At 38.5% G+C, this 10,190-nt stretch overlaps 1 protein-coding gene across 1 annotated transcript; it reads left to right on the top strand.

Moving 5' to 3' along the window:
* Window positions 1-5,024: 5,024 nt before the first annotated feature.
* On the top strand, window positions 5,025-8,987 carry LOC306749553 (interferon-induced protein 44-like; the record flags this gene model as incomplete). Its single annotated transcript, XM_079232870.1, has 6 exons — window positions 5,025-5,098; window positions 7,615-7,813; window positions 8,048-8,197; window positions 8,315-8,486; window positions 8,577-8,677; window positions 8,826-8,987. 6 exons carry the CDS (start codon window positions 5,025-5,027, stop codon window positions 8,985-8,987), a joined length of 858 nt encoding a protein of 285 aa, XP_079088996.1.
* Between the last annotated feature and the right edge of the window lie 1,203 nt (window positions 8,988-10,190).

Genomic DNA, 10,190 nt, shown 5'->3' with positions numbered 1-10,190 from the left:
GAGTTGTGGCAGAGCTCGGTTTGAGCGCTGACTGATTGTTAGTGCTTGTTTGTTTCCTTGTTTATGTTTTGTCTTTAGTTACCCCTCCTTTGTTTAACCTATTTCTTGTTAGCAGCCTACTTTGGTTTTGTTGTTGTCTTTGTTACTTCCTTTTGTTGTGTGCACAGGGTCAATGAGTTGTTAACACCCTAGGTTAGAGTGAGCCTCACCCCCTGTACTTTTTGGGTGCAAAGCACCTGTCAATGGGGGCGATGGGTTTTTGTTAAATTCTTTTCTTTGGTGCCACTGACAGTCCTTATTGTTCCCTGTGTTGCGTTTTTGTAAATAAATGTGTGACCGTACCCGCTCTTGTCCAAATCTGTTTTTATGTTGCGTCCCATTCCGAGTCACCACGGGGCGTAACAAGTTGTCTCATAAAAGTTTCACTTTTCAAGCTAATTTAGCCCAGTTTTAACATAGACATGTGTTTTCATCTGATAATCACCGGAGTTATGATTATTGGGAGACTGCAACATCAGAAATCACCACCTGAATCAACAAAGCACAACTAACATAACAAAAAAAGCTCAAATGCATCGTGAGAGTGATGCAGCCTATCATACTTCATTCAGGTATCCTAGAGCATAAACTGTGTCGATTGCATGCTTGCAAATGAAAAACCAAAAGTCATTTTTGCCCACTTTATCTAATTACATCACTGTTCACAAAAAAAGAATTTCACGATGATTTAAAGTTTGCCTCAGCAGTATGTAGGACTACAGGTTGTTGACGAAGTCTTCTCCAGATTCAAGGATCCGTTTTAGTGCGCTCAGTATCACTGTATCAACGTCATCGTTTGTGTCGATCTCTGAGTGGTAGTTCTTCATGAGAAAGATGCAGTTTGGTGACAAGCCCAGTGTAGCACTCAAGTCATCCATCTAAATTTGAATAACAAAGGAGATTTTTGTGTTATTTAAAATGTTAAGCATAATTGAATTCTAATTTGAATAATAACTCTCACACAATCACAGATGGAAACCTACCTGTTCCTTCAGGTAACTGCACTTATACACGTTCCGTACATTTCTTTCCACCTCTGGACAAGCTTCATCTATTTTGGTGAGAATTGCCAGTTGGGGAATCCCTGCCGATACAAAGCAGAATCCAGTTCAATCAAATACATGTTTGTCAGGTTATTTTATTCAATTTATGAACCCCACAAATTAAACCTTACCCATGTCTGAAGCTGCAAGTCTCACTTCCCTCATCTTTTTCATAGATGCATCACTCAGACGATGTACTGTGTCGGCATCGATGACACAAACCAGAACATGAACTTTGTCCTCCAGAGTTGGGTCCATGTTGTATTTTGGATTATTCTCTGATATTACACAGCGAGGATTGAACTGGAGAAGAAGGAAAAATCAAAGAATAAAAGAAATCTATCTTTACGTAAATACAATACTTTTGGATTGTAATACTGAAATACATCCAACACATTCAGTAATTATCTGGACTGTACATTGTAACCATCTTTGATGTGCCTCTTCATGGCCAGTTTGATGTCTTCCACACAAACTCCGTTCCCAGTTCCCTCCTCAATGCCCATGATGTCACTGAAGGCAAAAGGGTAAAATGTCCCTGGTCCTTTGTGGATTTTGTAAGTTTTGTACTGTAAAACATACAAAGTGCAGTTTTAATGACAACAATCACAACCTATTGAAGAAAACCTTTAACTGTTGAAACATGTCTACGAGACGCTTTGCCTAATTGGTTTCATTACAACTAGTACTGCATGTACCTTTGCAGGTGCACACAATAATGAATACAATCATAATACTGGCTGAAAGAATTGTCTCATTTCATGAAGTATTACAGTACATAAACATACTTCTTCAGGTAAATCACATTGAAAATAGATTCATACTTCTTTGGTGAAGCTCTTATCAGATGTGGTATCCGTCAAAGCTCGACGAGTAATTCTGCCTTGCAAAACACTGTCGACAGAGTTGATGAAGCTGGACTTTCCAGCACCAGCAGGTCCATGAAGCAGAACTCTGAGATGTTTGACTTCTCTGTTTTGAGGCTGGTAATCCTTCACCAACTGCAGGTCTTTCTCTTTATTGCTGTTCAATAAGGAAAATGACTAATAATATGCTGCACATATGTAGTGGTTGCTGCAGGTTGTCACAGACATCTCTGTAACTAAACCAACATGTTGCTGAAACTGAAAACAAACAACACAATGTCAGGAAGAGAGACAGTCTCAACAAAGGAGTGTGTGCAGTTACACATTTTTGGTATTAATATTAATTGAATAAAAGTCATTAAATACCAGAAGCACCATCAATTAAACACACTCACCCCCATTGTAAGATCCTCCATGCTTCAATCAAAGATGACAAATAGAGTGCACACATGATGTAAAATATCATAATACAAATGAAGAATCAGTTATTTTTATACATGTATTTTTGCATTTTAGACTGTATGCAGGTTTTTATTTACAAATTTGATCTACTCGTCCTTCTCTTTCACATTGCTGAAATAAATGTGTAAAGTAATCTTCTGATCCACATAAGTTTAAACAATGTTTTGCAATATTTCAGTATCTTACGCTCTTTTGTCGATTGTCCACCCATGGCTACAAAAAGAAAGTAAGGCAACATTAAACATTACTTATTACCAAAAACAAACCAAACGTCAACAGAATATTTGAGGCTTCATAATTCAGAATAATAATTTGTGTGTTCAGACATGTTGTAAATGATCACCAATAAAAATGAAATCGATCCAAATGAATTGACAGAAAGGAATCAAATTATCGCATTCAAGAAGAGAAAGTGAAAGTGTAAAGGGCAACTTTCAAGAAAACTGAAAAATTACCATTTTTACCTTTAACTTGATCCAAAGAAAGTATCAGTAAAGAAACAAAAAGGTAACTGTAAACTTTTTAGTCAACGTTCATCAGAATAAATAATATATTTAAAAAATCTTACTTAATAAGAAGTAGTGCAGTCAACCCAGCCTCCACTTTGATAGAACACTGTCAAGCCAACATCCAAATTGTCCACACTAGAAGTTACTGTAGAGTGTGCACCGACTTCAGAATAAGAGCAACATTCCAGTGAACATGATGGGCCCTTTGAGTTTACAGTTTGAAATTACATTTTCATTTTAAAAATGTTTCCTATATTACTTTGGGAACAATAAAAAAAACGATAAAAAACAAACCTGGATTAACAGTAGTAGTTTGCAACATTAAATGAAACATTGTGAAATAAATAATCATATCAATAAATAATCCAACCGATTTGTCATTCTGCCTGTTGGATTTTCAGATATTCATTTTTGGATTTACCTGCGAAGTAAGTTTTCTTTGGGATATTTCTTTATTAAAATCACCATTTATCATCCTTCTGCTCCCCGTGTCTACCTATATTTGGGTCCTTCCCCAGTTGTTTTTCTCCCCCGACCGTAACAACCATGGTGTTGTCTGGGACTTGTCAGGTGTTTTCATCTAGAACTTCAATCCTTTATCATTGAAAGTAAATTGTAACAATTTTGTTTTCCTGAAATAAATCACCTTTCTACTAAGCTCCACCTTCTTGTGTCACTTTGCAAAGTTTCTTTGTAATTTAGTTTAGGAACGTCAAGTCATGATTTAACTGCTTTAACTTGTCCACTGGAAACTGTGGTACAGTATCGTCATATCATTTGTCAAAGTGTTAAAAAGGAAGAAGAGTCCTTACGGTTAAGATGATAGATGGAAAGATATATACTTTATTCATCCACAAGGGGAAATGTGTTTGTCACAGTAGCAAGATTATAGACACAAACATAACAGGGATGAAAGATGCTCAATATATACAACAAAACTCAACATATACAACAAAACAGTAGAGTGTATTCAATTAGAAAATTAAATTTAAACAATAAAGAAAGTGCAAAAATGCAAAGTATGTGTAAAGTATGCAAAGTATATATTGTGTATATGAAATGTATATTGCTTTTGTTGTTTGTTACTCACTGTACAGATATGTACAGTGAGTAACAAACAACAAAAGCAATGAAAGGGCTATTGATGTTGATGTTGATTAATTTACGGAGGATCTGGCCAGAGGTGACTTATTGTAAAGTCTTATAGCAGTGGGCAGGAATGTTTTCCTGTATCGGTCCTTCTGACAGCGCTCCTTGACCGTCACCAGTTCTTTCCAGAGGCATAACAGCGGATGAAGGATTTTAAAAATCATATTTATAGTGATAAACGTTGACTAGTTTTTGGGAATATCTTTCAAAATGATTTAAACAAAAAAGGACCTTAGAGAATACTGTATAAAAAGCTTAATCTCTCAATGTAACTGTATGGTGGCATCAGCCATCCTCTATGGAGTGGTCTTCTGGAGCAGCAACACCTTGACAGCTGACAGGAAGAGACTAAATACACTTGTCAAGAAGGTCAGCGGTGTGGTGGGGTGTTCACTGGATATGGTGGAGGTGGTGGGAGACAGGAGAATGATGGCTAAACTATCATCCCTGATGGACAACACCTCCCACCCCATGCAGGACTCTCTGGCAGCTCTGCACAGCTCCTTCAACCACCGGCTGATCCATCCCTGTTGTGTGAAGGAGAGGTACCGCAAGTCCTTCCTTCCTGCTGCTGTCCGGCTGCACAACCAGCTGAGCTCAGTAGAACACAAAAAACACATAAATCACTTTATTCACTCCAACCTGTGCAATATAAATACACTGTGCAAAGTTGTTATACTTATTCTATCTGTATATATAATATTGAATTATTGTAGATTATTTACTGTTTTGTACTACTGTTTTGACTATGTCTGTGACTATGTCTCTTGTGTGCACTTTACCCCCTTCGCTGCTGTAATCATGTAAATGTCCCCACTGCGGGACTAATAAAGGATTATCTTTTCTTATCTTATCTTATTACGTTAAGAGCCGTATGATTATTGACCCAAGGAGGAAGAGGGTGCAGCACACACCAGCACTGATTGTATGTCCTCAGAAGGCTGAGAAAATTTGGCATGCCACCCGAAATCCTCAGCAACTTCTCCAGATGTACGGTCGAGAGCGTCCTGACCAGCTCAATCACAGTATGGTGTGGAAACTGCACACATTTAGTCACGGAGGTCGCTGGAGTCGATCCTATAGCTCAGCGGTTCCCAAACTTTTTAGGCCACGCACCCCCTTCTACATCCCGACCGGGTTCACGCACCCCCAATCCCCCACACCTTAAAAAAAAAACGCAACAGAGCTTATTTATAGCCGCATAAAATCGGACCAATGCGAGAACTGTTTGATCGCGCGTGGTGTTTCTTACAAGATTTAGTCCGCTGTATAAATTTCAGTTACACAAGGCGTCACTTTTAAAGAGCAATAAGGATGGCGAGGACACACACACTGTGGCTTCGGGCAATCTGCATTGCCAATCCAAGTGAAGCCCAGACCCAGATAATTGTCATCATATTTCTTCTTTTTTTTCCCAGTCTGATGCTCACTCTCGTTTCCTCTTTTTTCACCTTGACTCCGCGATGGGCCTCTGTGCTCCCGGTTTGTCTGTGATATCCCTTCCTCCTTCTCAGTCTCCTCCGTCTCCTCTTTCTCCGACTCCCGGTCGATTTCTTCTCCCGGTCTCTCCCCAACGCACCTCTCTGTTTCTCTCGCCTCCGGTTCCTCCCTCTCTCTCTGTCCCTCTCCTCTTTTATTACTGATAGCTTCAGTTGTCCCACCTGACAGCTTCCCCGATTTCAGCCAGTTTAACATATTTTCATGGATGTTGCTGAATGAATGAAATGACGTTAGGTGCACAAGCTAGCTAGTGTGTACGTAAAAGACCGGAGTGTGCACTTCCGGACCGGAAGTGCATCTATTTATTAAATTGTACGTTTTTAATTTTAAATTTGAATCTTACAAAGGGAATTTTTATAATTAAAAAAATACTACTTATTTTTTTTATTATGTTTAATATTAATTATTACACCATTAGACCACCATTTCATTTTTCCTCTGGCGCACCCCCTAGAGGCAGCTCCCGCACCCCCAGGGGTGCGAGCACCACACTTTGGGAATCCCTGCGTATAGCTCAATGGTTCTCAAATGGGGGTACATGAGATTTGTAAAAAATATATTTAAAATTAGCATCCATTCAAAAATCCTTACATACATATTCAATAAAATATAGGTGTAAGTTCATAAACAGAATTGCATATATTCTATATTAGGACACTGAAAAGGTTGAGAACCACTACTATAGCTTGATAGCGAATTTGCATTTCCTATTTGTTCATTTTGTTCACTTTTTTATGTATTTATTTAATGTTGACATACCCCATCATGTTCGCAGGAATGTTGATCTTATTCTGAAGTCGGTGCATGCTCTTACAGTAACGCCTAGTCACAGTGTATATTACGTGTGGGTGTTTGCTTTACAGTGTTCTATCAAAGTGGAGGCTGGGTTGACCGCACTACTTCTTCTACGAGCATAACAGCTGAAGTAAGATTGTTTTTAATATATTGTTGTATTCTGATTAACGTTGGCTAAAACGTTTCTAAGAAATGAAATGAAAAAAAAAGTCGTCATCTATACTGTGATGGATGTTTCATTACATTCATGCAGAGGTACAATCACATTTGTGTTTCTGTCCTGATTTTTTGGATCAAGTGAAAGGTAAAAATGTTTATTTTTCTTTTTTCTTGACTGTTGAACTTTATACTTTCACTTTCCCTTCTGTAAAACTGTTACGTCACCCGACTGGAGCCTACAGGGGGAAGCGGGGAGTAACAATGAATGTGTAACCTGAGAATGGCTCGCAACGAAGGGATAAACTAAAGGTGGTTTTATTAACCAAAAACAAAACAAGAACTACTTCCTCAAAGTGAGGAAGGGGCATCGATCGATACTGCAATAGCACTATCACGGGCGTCACCTGCATGGATGAGAGAGAGAGAGAGAGAGAGAGAGAGAGAGAGAGAGAGAGAGAGAGAAGCTCATGTTATTCCTTTCTGTGAATTCATTTGGATGGATTTAATTTTTACGGGTGATAATTTACAACATGTCTGAATTTACAAATTATTATTCTGAAAAATGAATCTATTGACGTTGTGTTTGTTCTTGGTAATAAGTCTTGTTTAATATTGCCTTACTTTCTTTTTGTAGCCATGGGTGGACAATCGACAAAACCGGCTCCTCAGACAATACCAGCTCCTCAGCGTAAGTAATAACAAAAAACATTGTTTAAACATATGTAGATGCAAAAATACATTTGATACATGTATACAAATAACTGATTCTTCATTTGTGTTTTGGATATTTTACATCATGTGTGCACTCTATTTGTCAGCTTTGATGGAAGAATGGAGGATCTTACAATGGGGGTGAGTGTGTTTAATTGATGGTGCTTCTGGTGTTTAATGTCTTTTATTTAACTATTATTAATACCAGAAATGTGCAACTGCACACACTCCTTTGTTGAGACTGTCTCTCTTCCTGACATTGTGTTGTTTGTTTTCAGAGATGTCTGTGACAACCTGCAGCAACCACTAAATATGTGCAGCAACATAATAATGTTAAAGTGCATTGTGATCTGAAATATAATCCTTTTCCTTATTGAACAGGCATAAAGAGAAAGACCTGCAGTTTGTGAAGGATTACCAGCCTCAAAACAGAGAAGTCAAACATCTCAGAGTTCTGCTTCATGGACCTGCTGGTGCTGGAAAGTCCAGCTTCATCAACTCTGTCGACAGTGTTTTGCAAGGCAGAGTTACTGGTCGAGCTTTGACGGATACCACATCTGATAAGAGCTTCACCAAAGAAGTATGAATCCCTTTTCAGTATGATTTATGTGAGGAAGTATGTTATGCACTGTAATACTTCATGAAATGAAACAATTCTTTCAGCCAGTATTATGATTGTATTCATTATTGTGTGCACCTGCAAAAATAAATGCAGTACTAGTTGTAATGAAACCAATGAGACAAAGCGTCTCGTAGACATGTTTCAATAGGTTGTGATTGTTGTCATTAAAACTGCACTTTTTATGTTTTACAGCACAAAACTTACAAAATCCACAAAGGACCAGAGACATTTTACCCTTTTGCCTTCAGTGACATCATGGGCATTGAGGAGGGAACTGGGAACGGAGTTTGTGTGGAAGACATCAAACTGGCCATGAAGGGGCACATCAAAGATGGTTACAATGTACAGTCCAGATAATTACTGAATGTGTTGGATGTATTTCAGTAATATAAGTAAAAAAGTATTTTATTTACGTAAAGATAGATTTCTTTTATTCTTTGATTTTTCCTTCTTCTCCAGTTCAATCCTCGCTGTGTAATATCAGAGAATAATCCAAAATACAACATGGACCCAACTCTGGAGGACAAAGTTCATGTTCTGGTTTGTGTCATCGATGCCGACACAGTACATCGTCTGAGTGATGCATCTATGAAAAAGATGAGGGAAGTGAGACTTGCAGCTTCAGACATGGGTAAGGTTTAATTGTTGGCATTCATACATTGAGTCAAATAACCTGACAAACATTTATTTGATTGAACTGGATTCTGCTTTGTATCGGCAGGGATTCCCCAACTGGCAATTCTCACCAAAATTGATGAAGCTTGTCCAGAGGTGGAAAGAAATGTAAGGAATGTGTATAAGAGCAAGTACCTGAAGAAACAGGTAGGTTTCCATCTGTGATTGTGTGAGTTTGTAGAGAGTTATTATTCAAATTGGAATACAATTTTATTTTACATTTTAAATTTAAAAAATAAAGAATTTCCTTTGAGCAGCACTTTCATTTCTTATATTTCAAATTGTTCAAATTTAGATGGAGGGCTTGAGTGTTACGCTGGGCTTGTCACCAAACTGCATCTTTCCTGTGAAGAACTACCACTCAGAGATCGACACAAACGATGAGGTTGATACAGTGATACTGAGCGCACTAAAACGGATCCTTGAATCTGGAGAAGACTTCGTCAACTACCTGTAGTCCTATTGCTGAGGCAAACCTTGTATCATCAAAGCATGAAAAAATTGTCTTCTTTAAGAAAATAAATTTTTTAAGAATAATGTGAACAATTTGCATTTGGAGTATGTTACTGCCTATTGTCACAAACTATTTTCACATCAGAAATATTAACAGAAGACCTTATTGTCACTCTTACAGTGTGGCCTATTGTCACAAACTAAGTTCCCTGATGATGTGGTGTGCTCTTCTGTGACCCTGATGGAGTAAATGTTCTGAAGTGAGAGGAAGGCTGCTCCTGAGATGAACTGTGCAGTTTGTATCCCACGTTGGAGAGCCGGAAAATGTTTTATACTCATGCTTAATATTAAATCTTGTGTTTATACAGCACACACACATATCAATGAGCCGGGTTAAAAGAACATCGTGCGTAGATAGTCAAGAGGGATGTAAGTGCCAAAAAAAACAAGGACCAGGAGGCTCAGACAAAACAAGTGTGAGACGTCAGAAAAAGCAGCCGCATTCCTTAAAATAACCGGCTTGAACTGGTGTACGTAAGAAGAGGGAGAGACGAGAAATATGACATTAGGGGTTGGACGGGGGCTGTACCTGAACTGAACGTTAAGTTATAAATAATACGTTGTTTGTTTGTTCGCGAATTGGGAAAGACAGATGTGGAAGGAGGTTGTTGTCTATGATACCGGACCCAACTCAGATTTATTTAAGATAAGATAAAATAAGATAATCCTTTATTAGTCCTGCAGTGGGGAAATTGCAGGATTACAGCAGCAGTGCACACAAAAGACACATAGTAAAATATCCACAATAGCAATATTATATATTGTGATGTCTTGAGAGGTCGGGATCGTGAGGTGAGGCGTGGGTGCACAGATCAAGACGACAAGCAGTGTTTGTTGTTTTAACTCAAAGTTCTGTATTCAGATTCTTCTTCGCAAAAGGTAAACTCAGCTCCAACAAAAAGTCGTTACACAAAACAAACATAAGTACTTCGGTTTACTCCTGGTTCATTGTCTTTAACGTAATATCAAAAAACTCTCCTCTCCTCCACCTTTGTTCTCCCTCACACACCTGCTCTCCACGGGGTAATCAGCCTCCTCTCTTTCAGCTGGGCAGCAGCCTTGGGACCGGCTGCCCTGCTGACTATGGGAATTGTAGTTCATACACCAGATGCCATGATGTGTTGTAGTCCCTGCTGCAACCACTGGG

This window comes from Taurulus bubalis, assembly GCF_910589615.1.
Source record: "Taurulus bubalis genome assembly, chromosome: 17".
NCBI lineage: Eukaryota > Metazoa > Chordata > Actinopteri > Perciformes > Cottidae > Taurulus > Taurulus bubalis.
Note: the sequence above shows the minus strand (reverse complement) of the source record. Positions and strands in the feature narration are given on the sequence as shown.